The following is a 17,321-nucleotide window of genomic DNA, read 5'->3' on the forward strand; positions in this document are numbered from 1 at the left end:
CTAAATCTGTGATTCTAGACTTAGGAATTACCAAAACCAATAGAGACAAATTGCAAGAGGACCTCCCCTACAGATGGAAAGACGATGGCCTACCATATCTAGGAATAACACTAACTAAATCCACAAAAACACTGGTCAACACTAACCTCAAGCCATCATTAACAAAATTAGAAGGCATCACTAAACACATAGCAAAAACCGAACTGTCATGGATGGGTAAACTAGCAGCTTACAAGATGATGGTTCTTCCACACATATTGTATATGTTTAGGACAATACCGACCCACATCCCGAACCACTTCCTCAAAGCTATATCTACTCTTTTGTGGAAATACCTGTGGAACGAGAAAAAAGGATGTTGCTCCCCCCGGAACCTAATTCCCCACAGACAAATAGGAGGTGCGGGACTGATAGATATTTATGACTATATGTGGGCGACTAGACTCGACCAACTTAAACACTGGGTCAAAGCTACTGACACACCGTTATGGGTCGAAATGGAAAAAAAATATGGCCCCAATTCCTGACCTTGCAGCGCTCTCTATGGGAGACACCTGAAGACCCTGGGATCTACGGACAATTCCTCTCATTATACAAACCTCCTTACAAGCATGGAGGTTCTTTATAAAACAAAAACGCAACAATCCTTACACAATAGGCTATAAACTTCCACTAAGATTACTTGAAGCCAAAATTCCTATGCTCTCACTAAAACAGTTCCCAAGATATGTGATCCACACCATACAAGACCTATTCCTTAACGAGAGAGCCATTTCTAGCGAACAATTAATAGAAAAATGTAGCCTCCCAAGTCAGTTACACTTCACATGTATCTGAGTAGCACATTTCTTGAAACATAGCCCTTTCCCAACAATCAGGATACCACCCATAGCTTGGCAGTTCCTCACATGTGGGCGCCCCAACAACAATGGCATATCGCTATTCTATTCTCTACCGCAGGACAAAAAAGTGTTTCCAGAAGACAAAACCGATTGCTACATGGGAAGCCGACTTAGGGAGTACATTCATGGATGACCAGTGGACAGCAGCATTCCGGACAATCCAAAAATCCTCACACTATGAGTCACTGGGAAATGACCATTAGAATAACCAACAGATGGCAATACACCCCCTGTGGGTTTAATAAAAATCTTTCCCCACATTTCAAAGTTGTGCTGGAGGAACTGCGGACAACAAGGCCACCTACTCCACATGTTTTGGGAATGCTCAAATCTGGTGAGCTTTTGGAACCAAGTATTCCATTTAATATCCTCTGTCACTGGCATAAATACACCTCCCAAACCAGCCTTAGCGATTTTACATATAGATATAGACAAATTCCTATATAGCATGAGAACCATCATTTCACACATTCTCCTATCAGCTATATCCCTAGTACTTAAAAATTGAAAAACTGCTATGACCATAAACATCACTGACCTAACCAGACTAGTTCACCAACATTATACCTTGGAGCGAGCACTAGCTATCAACTCACTGAAGTGTGTAGAATTTGACAAAACTTGGAGGATCTGGACAACCAAATATCGGAGGTTATAGAACATGATAAAGTTTTGTTTCATGACACCTACATTGTTCAAACTAAGACTACATCGCTAATCCTGATATGTGCTGATATGTGCAGATATAAGTGCTTATGTAATTGTTATTGTTTTGTTCTTGTTCATACCTGTATTTTCTTTTTTTTCTCCTGTAATGTGAAAAATTCAATAAACATTAATGAAAAAAAAAAGACTCATTATGCCTCATAGAATATACATTGGGGTGTTTTCTTTCCAAAATTGGTTATTTTGTAGGTAATTCCATTATCCTGGTGCTCCAGGACCTTCAACAATGTGATAGGTACTCAGGAAATAAAATGTGTAAGTTATGCCTTTAGAATGCCTGATGGTGCTACATGGATGTTGGGCCTCTGTATGTGGACAGGCTGTGGAAAAGTCTCACACATGGGGTATTGCCAAACTCGGAACGAGTAGCAGAATGTATTTTGGGGTGTCATTTTGGCTATGTACATGCTATGTGTTAGAAAGATCTTCTAAATTGACAACTTTGTGAGAAAAAAAATAGGTTTTCATTTTCTTTCCACATTTTCCAAAAACTTGTGGAAAGAAATTGAAGCGTTCAAAAGACTCATTATGCCTCATAGAATATACATTGCGGTGCTTTCTTTCCAAAATGGGGTAATTTTGTGGGTAATTCCATTGTCCTGGTGCTCCAGGGCCTTCAACAATGTGATAGGTACTCAGTAAATGAAATGTGTAATTTATGCCTTTAGAATGCCTGATGGTGCTACATGGAGAAAAGTCTCACACATGTGGTATAGCCATACTCAGGATGAATAGCAGAATGTATTTTGGGGTATAACTGCAATTACACCTGCACCGTGTGAGAAATAACTTGTAAATATGACAATTTAGTGAAGAAAAAATATAATATATATATTTCTTAATTTTCCAAAGCATTGTGGGGAAAAAACTGCAACTTCAAAATTCACTATGCCTCTTACTAAATACCTCAGACTGTCTTCTTTCCAAAAATGGGTCATTTGGGGGGTAGTTGTACTGTCCTGACATTTTAGGGCCTCAAGAAATGAGATCCATCAGTGCATTAGGATTGATACATTTTCAATAATGTGTAGCCTAGCTTGCAGACTCTATAACTTTCACACAAACCAATGATCATACACTTATCAGGATTTTTTTTTTTTTACCAAAGACATGTAGCAGAAAACATTTTGGCCTACATTTTCGACAAAATTCGATTTTTTTGGTTTCTTTTAAAACAGAAAGTAGAATTTTTTTTATTTTTTTTCAAAATATTCGCTCTTTTTTCACTTATATCACAAAAAAACAAAAAAGGAAGTGGTGAAGTAATTGCCATTTAAAGTGTGAGAGTACTGAAAGCTGAAAATTGGTCTGGGAAGGAAGGGGGTGTAAGTGCCCAGTATTGATGTGGTTAAAGGAATATTTTATTTTTATTGTTTCACTTTAAGCATTATTAAAATCACTTCTCCTGAAAAAACATCTGTTTTAAAAACTTTTTTGCATTGATACATGTCCCATGGGGCAGTACCCGGGACCCCAAACACTTTTTATGGTAATAACGTGCATATAAGCCTTTACAATGAACACTTTTGATTTTTCCCATTCGTGTCCCATAGACTTTAAAGGTGATCACATGTTCACATACATTTTTTGTCTGTTCGCATGTTCTGGTGTAAACCAAACCCGGGGTGGGAGTGTTCGGCTCATACCTAACCTTTACATAACATTTAAAACATTTTTTTTTGTGTTTTTATGATTATTGTTTTAGGATTTTTGTTATTGTATTTTAATTTACTTTTGCATACTGGCATATATACATTAGATTAGCATTACACTGATACCAGTATCGACGTTGATACTAAGTCTGATACCATCAAGCCACAGGGCACACCAGGGCAGGAGGTAAGTGGCGACCTCTGTCCCCACTCACTTCCCCCTGTGCAGCCATGCCTTTGTCTCCTCTATCGGCTCCCCTGCCCCACCAACGATGTCATGCCAGCAAAGCAGGGGGCGTGAGGAACCAAAGATCTGCACAGAGAGTGGGAGTCCTTTCATATTAAATCGCAGGTAACCATCCACTTGTTAATATGGTCCAGATCTGCAGCTCCTCCCACCCCCTGCCCTGCTGATAGACAGGGCCTTCTTTACCTTCAAGATAGCAGCGAGTGATCGGTTGCTTTTAATGTCTAGATAGCAATGACGGCTCTCAGTCATTGAGTTGTACGGCGGATACCTGTGATCGGTGCTCTGCTCAACTCTTGGTGACTGATGTGGAGAAGCAGATCGCAAGTGAATGGAGTGGGGTACTGGCTGTGTCTGTGTTCCTCTCAGTGCTAGCTCCCCCCAGCCAAGCGGATGTCCACCGGGAAGAGATCAGGCAGGCTCCACTGCTGCTCAGATCAGAGTACCAGCTGTCCCCTCTCTGCTTAACTCCCCCAGCTTTGAGCCAGAGTCCCTCTGACCATTCCAGGCTGTCCAGGGTCCCATTGTTCCCTGCCCTCTATGCTCCCCTGACCCTCTTCTCTTCCTGCACATGCCATCTACCCTGCACCCTTCAACCCCTTTCTGATCTACGGCAATAATTCATTAGTCTAAAAATACTGTCACTTGACACTGAAAATAGGTATAATTGGTATCGGTACTCTTAAAAAACTGGTATCGGTAGATCCTTACATTAGTTATAGTCCTTTATTACCATTGTCTCCCAATATGTGCTTCAGGTATTGCACTTTAATTTACTTCCATCATACTAAAATCATACATGCTGCAGTGCCTCTCTTTCTGTGTCCCTCTTTTGTTTGTCGACCCTGTGTGTCTCCATCAGTCCACTTCTGGTCTTCATACTGGTGTCTTGGCCCTCCCATCATAGCCAATCTGTGTCCCTATAAATGAAGGCTCTTGGCATACAATTGAGCTGCTTGATAAAAGGGATGGAGTCCTGAAAATGCATAGCGGCCCCTTTCGTTGCAGACATCAACGGCCCCAGTAGGCAGGTGCTTCCTGCTCATTCATTCCCTTCATTACTGTTGGATCTTGACAGCTGTTATTTCTCCCATGAGGCAGAGGATACAGCTGTTTTGCCTGCCAGCTCCCAGAGCAGTGTATGGTGTTCACTGTGTCCTTACCAGCTGCATGTCCTGCTTGGCTTCTTGTGGCTGTTATACTCCATGATCTTCAAGGATGGAAACTAAGTGGTTCTATAATATGAAAACATATAGCCCTTATTGAACTAAATATTGACATATTGAGACATAAACTGTTTTATAAATAATAGTTCAAATTTTGTGAAAAATAAAACCTCTTGTCCATGTTATATTTTTTGTAGTCTATTTAAGAATATACAAAAAATAGGAGAAAAGCAATATCTCCAAAAGAAGGTCACCAGCAAACACTATAATCAGTGCAAAATCAATTTTATTACAAAGAAACCCACTACTTTAATTAATTCAACACCATATGAAAAGGGGATATTTTACAAACATTACAAATTCATTTAAAAACCATTGACAACGTTGTCAATTATATTAAAAACAAACAGATGGGGCCGCGGCTGCATCCATCACACTCATACCACAGTCACCATACCTAAGATTGCAATACTAACTACTCAAATGTCCATAAGAACATTTTGTCAGCAAATTTAATCAGTAGCAGATGGTATATCTGGTATACTGGGTGGGTGAACAACTAAATAAGTATTTTTTCACTTCTATGAAGATCTCTGCCTTTCACAATTTCAATGTACAGCTGATATTGGTAGCACAAGGAGCAGCTTCTTTTCTATAGTTACTTTTATAAAGTGCATATAGCTCTAGGGAGTCACCAAATGGTTTATCAATATCACTGGGGAGTACTAGAAGTAAGGATACGTTTTCACTTCTAAACGATATCATAAACAGCTCATGATACTCTCACCATCTCCGCTGTATTGCACTTCCATCCATCAAACTTATTCCTCTACCCAGTGGTGTCTCCAGGTATAGGCAGCTGCTACGGTTTATACTGTCTTCAGATTGCACTTATAAACACATCTTTCCCCGTCTGTGTGTATCCACAATCATCATCTGATAAACGTCCATGCCAAATGCCACCACTGCTGTGTGCAGAGAGCTTTGGGTCAAATAGCTTGTGGTCCCGCTGTAGCGTGCTGACGTCACACCTGACGCGTTTCACCGACCAATTGCCGTTGGTTACTTCAGAGCAAGGAGGAGTTAGCACTGACTAGTATAAATAGGCCATCGATAATACAATTGCTATCTTTTGCTACTAGGTGTCATCTCTGCAAACTTTCAAAGCTGAACATTCAGCAACATTTTTCGCTTGCAACATGCGATGATTGTTTATAAAAGAGAGTCACGGAAATCATATAACAAATAGATACAAAGTAAAGTAAATACAAAGTAAAAGCAACATTGAGTAAACAGAGGGCTTCTTCATATTTCAATGACTGGTTTAGTCTATTATAGCTTTCTCAGTGCATTTCACAATGGATTTTATATAAAGAGACCTATGCAGAGTATATCACAAAATTGTTTGCAGTGATTACTATTCATTTTTCTAAAAATGGCTGCAGGATACATTCCGTATTCAACCCTTTTGGCACCAGGGAGTCTAAATAGTATGCCCATATCTTTTTCTTCCTAAGGAGTATATTATCAAAGGCTCCCCTTCGGGTGGGTAAATTAAGAACATAAATGCCTTTTACTAAGAGGCCCTTAGGGTTGCCATTGTGAAATTTTGCAAAATGTAAAGGGATCGGACGATCATCATCTTTTTTTGCTGATACTACTGATGTGCTCGCCAATCCTAACACAGAGTTGTCGTTTGGTCTTTCCAATGTAGATTTTATCACAGATTTTATTACATGTTAACATGTATATAACACGTGTAGTAGAATAGTTAATAAACTGTTTGATTTTATAGTCCTTCCCACCACAGGGATTGGCAAACACATCAGGGACCGCAGGCATACATTTGATGAGGGGCCTTTATTCTTGTAAGCCAGTTGTCACTAGTACTTTTTACATATGCGGAATGTACCAGGGAATCACCTACATTTCGAGACCTTCTCGCAGTGAGGAGAGGTCTGAGACCCACTATATCAGCCAATAGTGGAGAAGTGGAGAGAATCAAAATATCGAAGGAGAACCAATTCGGAAATTATTTAAAAATCATAAGAAATGAATGATAAAATTCTTCAATAGAAACAAAAAAATTATACCTAGAGGACTTAGGGAAAGAGTGACCCCAGGGGAACATCTACATACTCCTAGATTTTTAGAGATATTTAAAGCGGAATGCTTAAATAGAGGTTTGGCACTGATGAAATTGATAGTAACAGAGGAAGAACTTCAACTGCAGGAGATCCGTAATGAATTAGAGGCTAGTGCCAAAATACTGGAACATCTGAAAGATGATCCAGAATTTATCAAACATAATGAGTCTATCAAAAATGAAGTGGAGAAAATTCACAAAAAAAACTAAAATATACTAAACAAGAAAAATTTCGACAGAATGTCACTGATTGGGAGAGTGGGGATGTGTTCAACCCCACTATACCAAACAGAAACAGATCTTCTTCCAGAAAATCTAGACAATTGCAACAAAGTCAAAAAAATTGAGCGGGCTCTTCCTCTGATAGTGACCCTGATAACCACAGTTTAACAAAATCAGTCACTTTTTTAGAGGAACTCGAAGGCAAGATCTCTACAGAGGATTTGACACACAAGATGGACAAAAGACAATTAAAGAAAGGTGGAAAAGGAAATCTAGAAGGAAAAGACCCAGTAAGAGAGTCGGGTCAGACTCGGAGAAGTGGGAGATTAAGGAGCCAGAGGAGAAGGTGATTGAGAGCACCGATATTTCCTCCCCTTTTCATATGGTGTTGAATTAATTAAAGTAGTGGGCTTCTTTGTAATAAAATTGATTTTGCACTGATTATAGTGTTCGCTGGTGACCTTCTTTTAGAGATATCTCTTTTCTCCTATTTTTTGTTTATGCCTATTGGGTCAAACGAACTGCATTCATAAGTTAATTGTAAAATGAAAGAATGTGCACTAAATATTATATACTGAATTTTGTAGTAGATCCTGGCATCCATTATTATTTTTATTTAGGAATATAGTATATTTGGTACTTTCCTCTTTTTTCTTAAAGTGATTGTATAGTCTAGTTTTTTTTTTAATAACAAACATGTTATACTCACCTCCTCTGTGCAGTTGGTTTTGCACAGAGCAGCATGGATCCTCCTCTTATTTGGTCCCTCTGTGCTGCTCCTAGCCCCTCCCTACTTTGAGTGCCCCTCAGACAGCAGCAAGCCAGCCAGAGCACCGTGTATCCATTCATACACATAGCCCTGGCCTAGCCCCGCCCACTCTCTCCCCTGATTGACTGACTTTGACAGCCACGGGAGCCAATGGCCATGCTCTGCTCTGTCTCAACCAATCAGGAGGCTGAGGGGATTGTAGACATTGCGGATTGTGGACATTGCTTTAGAGAGAAGGGGCTCAGGTAGGTAATTAGGGGGGTGCTGGGGGGCTGCTACACACAGAAGTTTTTTTTATCTTAATGCATAGAATGAATTAAGATAAAAAAATATAAACCCCCACACAAATGTTCTTCACCAACACCCCCATCCCCCCAAGAGAAAAAAAAAGGAAGTACAATACCTCTCCTACTAATAATAATGTCTCTCCTCCTCCCCCTCACCTCCCCATCCCCGTCCCCTGGGCCCACATACAGTTACATGCATCACTCTCTGTCCCAGGGTCCCGGCGGCCAAAGGATGTAGTTCCCTCAACCCTCTGGGTCCTCAGCAATGAGAGTCTCTCCCTCCTCTGAGTTGATAAAGAGGTTCCAGAGAGACCATATCTCCCTATATTTCTCTTGTTTCTGAATTCCTGTCCACACCAGGTTCTCTAATCGGTTCAGCTCTTCCACCTTCTTAAGCCACATACCCACGGAAGATGGTTGTTTATTTTTCCCTCTTAGTGGGATACAAGATCTTGCTGCATTCAAAAGATGACACAGAATAGAGTTCTTATAAGTCTTGACTGGTGTTTTATGGTCATGTAACAGAAAAAAGGTTGGGTCCTCCGGAACCGCATAGTCACAAATCTTTTAGGTGATCCTTCAGACCTCCCTCCAGTAGCTCCTAATTTCATTACATGACCAAAAAATGTGTAATAGTGTCCCTTCGAGTACAACTTGTGATAGTTTTTAAATTCCAAATCTAGTCCATGCCCCTGGATCTTGGATGGAATCCAAATGTGGGAGCTCTGGATTTCTCCATAGTGGAGTATTTGGAGATAGATCCTCTCTCAAATGGTCCTATTTTGCCATGGCTGTTCTCCATATTTTTACTGTCATAATCATCGAGGGAGTCTGGCCTATATTTTAATTCACGGCATGGCAATGACTGCAGTGCCTCCACTGACTGGACCACTGTGGCCTCTACCATCGTGGCAGAGTCAAATCCATCCTGATTCAGCCATCTCCCTTCGTCACCAACTGTGTAGCCATATAATATTTATAAGGGTCTGGGAAAGCCAATCCCCCCTGTATCACCGGATGCATAAGTAGACTTAGTTTAATTCTAGGTGGTTTGCGTTCCATATAAATGTGGAAAACATACCATGTAGCTGTGTAAAAAAACTTGTTAGGCAACCACTGTGGAGAATTTCTAAATAGATACAGAAATTTAGGAAGAATCTTCATATTTATTACATTTATACGTCCCAGCATCGACATGGGCAATGCCTCCCAGATCTTTAAATTTTTCTTAAACTCCTGTATTACTGGATATAAATTCAGCATTTTAAAATATTTGACCTGTTGAGATCATATTATGCCAAGGTACTTAAATTCTGTTACCCACTTTAACGGTAGGTCTGGGGGAGCTGTGCCCTGTGCCCCTTGGTCAACAGAGAATAACAAAGACTTATCCCAATTCACTTTAAGCCCTGTAAATGTTGAAAAAATATTCAGTAGTTCTAGAGCTCCTTTCAATGAAGGACCTGCATCTTTCAAAAACAGCAACATATTATCGGCATATAGGGCTATCCTCTCCTCCAGCCCCCCAATCCAAAGTCCCTGAATATTCAGCGAGGTCCTAAGAGCCTTTCCACTGGCTCTATTACAATCACAAATAGTGCTGGAGAGAGAGGGCAGCCCTGCCTCTATGCATCTGAAATGGGGACGAGAGCCTTCCTCCCAATTTTACCGATGACATGGGTTTTTTATATATTGTTTGTATCCATTTAATAAATATTAATGGAAATCACATCCTTCTCAGTATTTCCCAAAGAAAAGGCCATTCAACCATATCTAAGGCCTTCTCTATGTCCAGAGAGGCCACCATCCTAGATCCCTCATATAAATGGTGTGTATGTATATTTGTATATAATCTACGTAGATTAACATCTGTCATTCTCTCTGGCATGAATCCTGTCTGATCAGAGTCTATCATATTCTTTAATAAAGGTTGTAATCTCAGTGTTAATATTTTCATCAGTATTTTTAGATATATATTTAATAAAGCTATCGGCCTGTATGAAGAACATAGTTTTGGGTCTTTCATTTTCTTGTATAGTAAGGTTATATGTGTATGCCTCATTGAGTCTGGAAGTACTCCTTTCAATAGACCACTTGCAAATACTTTTGCTAGTTTTGGAGCTAGTAAAGCTCCATATTTCTTATAAAATTCCACAGGAATTCCATCTGGGCCTGGTGCTTTCTCCCCTGGGAATATATGTATGACCTTTATGATCTCCTCACCTCTCCTATCCCTATCCGACAACCACCCGAGGGCTACCCAGTCCAATAGGTCTGCCATAGCTGTCGGACGGAATTTGGAGGGGAGAGAATAAGCATGTAACAGACTGTAGTACTCTCTAAAGGTCTCTAAAATCTCCTCAGGTTCTTTTACTCTTTTTTTCTGTAGGGTTTTGATTTCTGAAATAGTTGTAGCTCGATATTCTTGTTGCGCTAATCTTGCTAGAAATCTCCCACCTTTGTCTCCTTGCTCAAAAATATTTTGTCTGTTTTTATGTAGTTCCAACCTTGTTATTTCTTCCATATCTAAATGAAGTTTACAACACTGGGGTCTTGACCATATTTCTCTTTTTTTATTTCTATCTGTTTTTGCAATTCCTGTATCCTAACCTTCTGTTTTTTATTGACGGCGGCAATATTTGAGATGTATTGTCCTTGTATATATTCTTTAAATGCATCCCAGACAATATCCACCGAGGACGACCCTGCATTATTTTCTCAGTACTCCTTTATTAGGGATGCCATTTTTTCTTCTATCTCAGGGTGTGACACCCATTGCGGAGTTAACCTGCACAATGATGCACTCCTCGGGGTGGGGACACGTATTGACAAAAATAAGGGGGAATGGTCTGATAGGCCACTCATTAAGTATGTTACTTCTGAAATGTTCATTAACATTGTTACATCTGCAAATGCTAAATCTATTCTGGACTCTGTATTATAGGAGGCAGAAAAACAGGAATAAACGATTTTTCTGGATTTCTCCATCTCCACATTTCTGTTACTCCTGCCGTCTATGCCCAATTATACAAATCCGCTGAATATTGCTTAGGAGGTTTTGGTCTATCCAACTCTGGCAATAGAATTGAATTAAAATCTCCAATAAATAGTTACTGGGAGATATTCGATTATTTTCTCCATTACCTCATTCAAAATTCCCACTGCAAATGGGGGTGGTATATATATTGCTACTGTAATGTATCTTTGCTGCCCAATAGTATAGAATAGAATAACATATTCCCCTTGTATGTCTATAAAGACCTTCTCTATTTCTCCCGGAAAAGTTTTATTTACTAAAACGGATACTCCTCTAGCATAAGAGGAATATGTGGCATGGTATGCTTTTTTTTATCCAGTCTTTTTTTAAAGTTTTTAATATTTTACCCATTAAATGTGTCTCCTGAAGTATGATCAGCTGAGGACCATATTTTCTTATATATTGAAACATTAATGCTCGCTTAAACTTCAAGTTCAATCCTCGGACATTCCATGAGATTATTGAATAGCTATTATTTTTACCTGACATTATATTGGAAGTGTGGGAAGGCTAAACACCTCCACCACATCATAGAGAACGTCCATACGGTTCTTATGCCACACCCTTGTTGCACCCATCCATACTCCACCTTTACACTCCCTTCACCTCTCGCCCCCATTTCCACCCCATCCCCTTCCACTCCCCTCTCCACATTCACTTCACCCCCCTCCTCCCATCCCACCCTGTTCCTTTCCACTCCCTTCCCTATTCTACAACCCCATCCATTCATGGATGGGAATGGAGAGGAACTTCTCCTTACCCCTTCTTCACCAGTCATAGTATCTATTCCATGTTCAGTACCCAACATATCCTAACAAAACTACAAAAGACAGTCACCCTTCCATTCCATTATGGGGCGGGCTCGCTATTATTAATGGGTCTCAAACCACACCTTTATACCCCAAAAAAATAAAATAATTATATAAAATTATTTTCCTTTGTCCTTCTCTTTTATTATTCCAAACATTATATTATCAATCTAGATAACAATTACCATAATTTATCATATCATAATTATACATAGAAAAAAAAACAAGAAAGAAACACTCAAAACATTTTGCATTCCCTATTTTCCCCCTTTCACTCCAAAAAAAGGGAAAAGTTTTGATGATGTTGATATATATATTAATTATCATAGTTTATCGCATTATACATTGGGAGAAGAAGAGAGAGAAAAAAAAAAACCTTTATATTTGTGCAACACTCCTCTTCCAGCCACCCCTCCTTTGTTTCCCAGGTGCCATTCTCCTATATATATTCCCCTGTGTCCTGCTATAAAAAGAAAAAAAATCTATAAAGTATTTTTTTAATAATATACAGTGAAAAGAAAAAATAAATAGATAAATAATACACATTCTACATTCCGTGTAGCAATCTACTTCCAACCACGCCTCCTTTATTCTCCTGTGCCATACTCCTATATATATGTTTCCATATGTGTCATATCAAATATAAAAAAAAGAATGTATATTATATGTATTCTTATTACTCAATACTAGAATTTCTTTGCTTCCATTAGTGCTGAGTGATTATTATCTTATCTTGTTATCTTTCTTTCTTTTTTTCCCCCCTCTTACTTTTCCTTCCTTTTCCCCCCTTTCCTTTCCCTTCTCTCTTCCCTCTTCTTCCCTCCCCCCTCTCTCCACCTCCCCCATAATTCCATATGTGTAATCTCCCCTACACTCCCAAAAAAAAAAAAAAACGTGAATCATTAATATATCAATATGTGTAGGATATAGTATTTAATTATTTATCAGAATCTTTCCGGATCCATACCAAGTATTTTTGTTATTTATCTAGATCTGAGTCGATCTATAATCAAAAAAACGAACGGAAAAAACATGTCTCTCTTCCCCTCTCCCTTCCTCTCCTCTCTCCTCTCTTCCCTTTCTACATCCTCAGAATAAATCATTAATATAAAATGTTGTTTCTTTCCTCCTTTCCGTTGTCCCCCTGCTGTTACCATCTAAGTCTATATCAACCTACAATCCATATTCATGTGTGCGCAGAAAAAAACAACAAAAAACAAAACAAAAAAACAAAAACAAACCCAACCCCCCCCCCAATTTATATAATCATTGATCCATTCATTGATCCATTAAAATATAATGTTTTGTTGTTACTCAAGACTATACCAATCCATGAACACATAAACATATATATACATATACACATACATATACCCCAAAAAACAAGGGGGATCAGAGAGAAGGATAGGGGGGAAAAAAAAGGGGAAGGAAAAAGAGGACACAGAGAAAATCAATCTATCTAATGTCCAGCTACTTAGTCCAGCCATTCTGCTGCTAAAAACTGTGTTTAAAAAAAAGAGTGTGTGTCCTGTCCATCACTAGTAATTTTCTGGGGTATAAAAGGCTGTATTTTAACTCTCTCAATCTTTTTCGTATATCTGTATAGGCTCTTCTAAAAGTATAATAATTAAAGTATAATTTTTGTTTGTTTCTCTATATAGGTGGAACCAGTTGGATCTGGCCATTGTGCTCCTTTCTGTAATGGGAATCACTTTGGAAGAAATAGAAATCAATGCAGCTTTGCCTATCAATCCCACCATTATCCGTATTATGAGAGTGCTGCGCATCACTAGAGGTAACAAAAACTATGATAAACTGTCTAGAGAAAAAAACAACCTCACATTTCTCATAGCAGCCAGTCGCTGCACCCAATTCAGCTACAACCATTTTTTTTCTTGGTAGAGTAGGGGAAAGTATGACATCTGTCAAGTTGTCAAGGAGCTACTGGGTAAAAGGTAAGAGCATCAGAAGCTATGTGAGCGTACCTCAGAAGGGAAGAGGGGGTAGAAGAAAGAGCAGGAAGAGAAGAAAAGAAAATGTAGAGAAAAGAGAAGCTCATATAAAAACTGTGAGCCCAATATTACAGTACAGTTCAAACTTGGACATTGTTACAGACACAGAAAAGTGTTCACATCAAATGACAGGTTAAATTTCAGGGAGCAGAACATGGTACCACCATGCACATTTCCGGGTACTACGGCTTGGTGTTGTTTGCCATCCAGGCCGTCCATAATTTCCAGTGGTAATCAAAAGTGCGAACATGGCCTTGCCTACATGCTAGTATTCGTTCGAATGACGAGTTATATTGTACCATGTTAATCACTTCAAGTACACTAGGGGCCTGATTTGTTTTCCATCTTCTGGTGAGCTCAAAGAGGTCATGAAATGTAGAATGCGAATGTATGTATAATGTTCCGTGTTAGGTAAGCCAAAGTCAGCATGAATCACTTCTAGGCTTCCAGAGAGGCCTGTATAATGAGAAACGATCTATTAAATAGGCTAGGCTTCCATGTGTCCGCTATTAGTAGGTTCACTAGGGCTGGGGTAGAGACAGTGGAAAGCTCAATTTTGGTCCATCTATTCTATTGTTTATGTCTGGTTGTAACCAGCATCTTAGTTGGGCCAACTGTGAGGCCGCCCAATAGTCTCTCAGATCGACCATGCCCATGCCACCTGCAAATTTATGCTTTAAAGCGGAGGTCCACCCTAAAGTGGACCTTCCGCTTATTGGAATCCCCCCCCCCTGCGGCGCCACAATTGGCACCTTTCAGGGGGGAGGGGGGTGCAGGTACCTGTACAGTACAGGTATCTGCACCCACTTCCGGGATAGCTCTCTGCGGAAAGGGGCGTAGATCTACTCCCCTTTCCAAAAGTCCCCCGCTGCCTGCTGGGAAACACACAGATCCCAGAGGCAGCGGGTCCATCCTTATTGCGCAGCGCGATTCGAGCATGCGCAGTAGGGAACTGGGAAATGAAGCTGAAAGGCTCCACTTCCTGATTCCCATACCAAAGATGGCGGCGGCAGCACCTGAGAGACGATCGAGAGATCGGCTTCGGGTGCCGACATCGCGGGCGCGCTGGGCGGGTAAGTGTCCTTATTTTAAAAGTCAGCAGCTGCTGTATTTGTAGCTGCTGGCTTTTAAAAAAAAAACGGCGGAACTCCCAGCGGACTCCCGCTTTAAGAGCTGGGCGTGGGAGCTTCTGGGCTTCATGCCTTTCCGTATCCGTGGCCTCATCAACCTAGTAGGCGTTATGAAATGTGCACGTTTAAGTAGAATAGGCAATGTCCTAAACAGGTACAGGATTTTGGGCAATGCAAACATTTTAAAAGCCGCAAGGCGGCCCATTCAAGATAGCTCAAACCTAGTAAAATTTTGAGCTTCTCTGGTCAGTTTATTAATGAGGGAGGAGTAGTTGATGTCTACTAATTGTTTAACATCAGCGGTGAGTTGTAACCCTAGGTAAGGGATCTCTCCTGTGCTCCATTTGTAGGCATAAGATGCCTGTAAATGCTTGCAGAGATGTGGGTCCACCCCTAAGTTGAGAATAAGCGACTTAGTACAGTTCACTTTGTAGTAAGAGATTTGACTAAAGGTACTGAGAAGCTGATGTGTAGCTGCTAAGGAAGTCTCTGGTTCTGTCAGAAAGATGATGATGTCGTCTGCAAATTAATTTATGACATAGGAGTCAGAGCCCTGGGTGAAGCCCGTAATCACGGGTGAAGTCCTTATCGCCTCCGCCAGGGGTTATATCAACAGGTTAAAAATACTCGGGGACAGCGGGCAACCTTGGCGGGTACCGTTCGTGATTGGGAAGGAAGAGGATAACGAGTTAGAAGTGTATACCCTCGCCGAAGGAATGGAATACAACACCAGTATGGCAGACAATATGGGGCCAAACCCAAACTTCTCCAGTGCGGCCCGCATATAACCCCAGTGGATACGGTTGAATGCCTTCTCAGCATCCAAAGAGAGGAGCAGAGAAGGCACCCGACCGGTCCCAGCATGCTGTATCAAATTTATAACTCTTCTAGTAGCGTCGGACGCTTGGCGTCCTTTCAGGAAGCTGGTTTGGTCCGGGTTAACAAGGGTAGGTAATATGTGCAATAACCTATGGGCAATAATTTTCACATACAGTTTGACATCTGTATTCAGCAAGGATATAATAGGCCTGTAGATAGCTGGGCAGGCTGAGACCTTACCAGGTTTGGGAATGGTTACAATATGAGCTTGTAACATCTCTGATGAAAAGGCAGCCGAGGCTGCCGCCGCCGCGAACACCAGAGAGAGATTCGCACTGAAATTGGTGCATTTAGGTCATGTAATTGATCAGTGGTCAGAGTGGGCAGTCGAAGAGATGTCAGAAAAGATTAAATCCCTTCTGGTCCCAGTTTTATAGTCTCGGTGTCATCTTTTAAGTTATATAACTTACTATAGTAGGCTTCGAAGGTATTGGCGATGCCCTTCGGGTCCATTATTTTGGTTTTAGTGTGGGGGTCTAATAGGTGTTCTATTTTGGATTGTAGTTTTTTGGCTTTCAGTCTGTTGGCCAAGAATTTGCCTGCTCTGTTACCGGAGGAGTAGGTTGTTAGTTTAAGGGCCTTGACGTGTTTGTCGTGCTGCTCTAATAGCATTATTCTCAATGTCGTGTGAAGTTTATACAGTTTTGTAGCCAATGGTGGGGAAGGGTTTGTTTTGTTACTGGCCTCTAATGTGCAAATCTCTCCCAGCACCTCGTCAAGCAGCCGAAGCCTCTGCCTCCTCATGCGTGAACACATTTGGATAAGAATGCCCTTAATAAAGGCCTTATGGGCACACCATGTCACAAACAGGTCAGATACAGATTGGGAGTTAAGCTGGAAGTACTCTTGAAGTTGTTTCTCAATAGTCGCCACCTGTTGTGGGGAGCTAAAAACTTGCTGATTAACTCTCCAAATGTATGCAGGGTTAGGCATGTATTCCTCCAGGATAGATATTGAGACAGGCGCATGGTCCGACCACGTTATGTCATGTATACTGGAGGAAGACACCACCTTTAATAAGACCTTATCCACCAATATCATATGCAACCATGAATATGAGTTATGGCGTGCCGAATGAAAGGTAAATTCTCTCTCCTCAGCATGCTGGCATCGCCATACATCGTAGACATCCTCTAAGTGAAATAAAGGTTGGAGCGCTCTGAGTGGACGTGAATGTTTAGCGGACATATCCATATCCAGGTTAGCCATCAGGTTAAAGTCCCCACAGATGATCAATGCATTTTTCTTACATTTAGCAACTTTGGATAACATTTTTTTAGCAAAGCTATACTGTCGCTTATTTGGCGCATAAGCGTTGACTACCGTATAAAGTCTGC

General features: G+C 40.5%; 1 protein-coding gene across 1 annotated transcript in view; it reads left to right on the forward strand.

Annotated features, from left to right (window-relative positions):
• Positions 1–17,321, forward strand: part of LOC143959353 (voltage-dependent T-type calcium channel subunit alpha-1I-like) — a gene marked incomplete at its 5' end in the record, with an annotated part of 1,248,755 nt that overhangs the window by 230,743 nt on the left and 1,000,691 nt on the right. The window contains one exon of the mRNA XM_077468015.1: positions 13,625–13,758. Within this exon, the coding sequence (XP_077324141.1) occupies positions 13,625–13,758 (134 nt within the window). The remainder of the gene's footprint in view (positions 1–13,624; positions 13,759–17,321) is intronic.

Source organism: Lithobates pipiens, unplaced genomic scaffold, assembly GCF_037356315.1.
Source record: "Lithobates pipiens isolate NorthernLeopardFrog02 unplaced genomic scaffold, aLitPip1_a1.2 Scaffold_71, whole genome shotgun sequence".
Classification (NCBI taxonomy): Eukaryota; Metazoa; Chordata; class Amphibia; order Anura; family Ranidae; genus Lithobates; species Lithobates pipiens.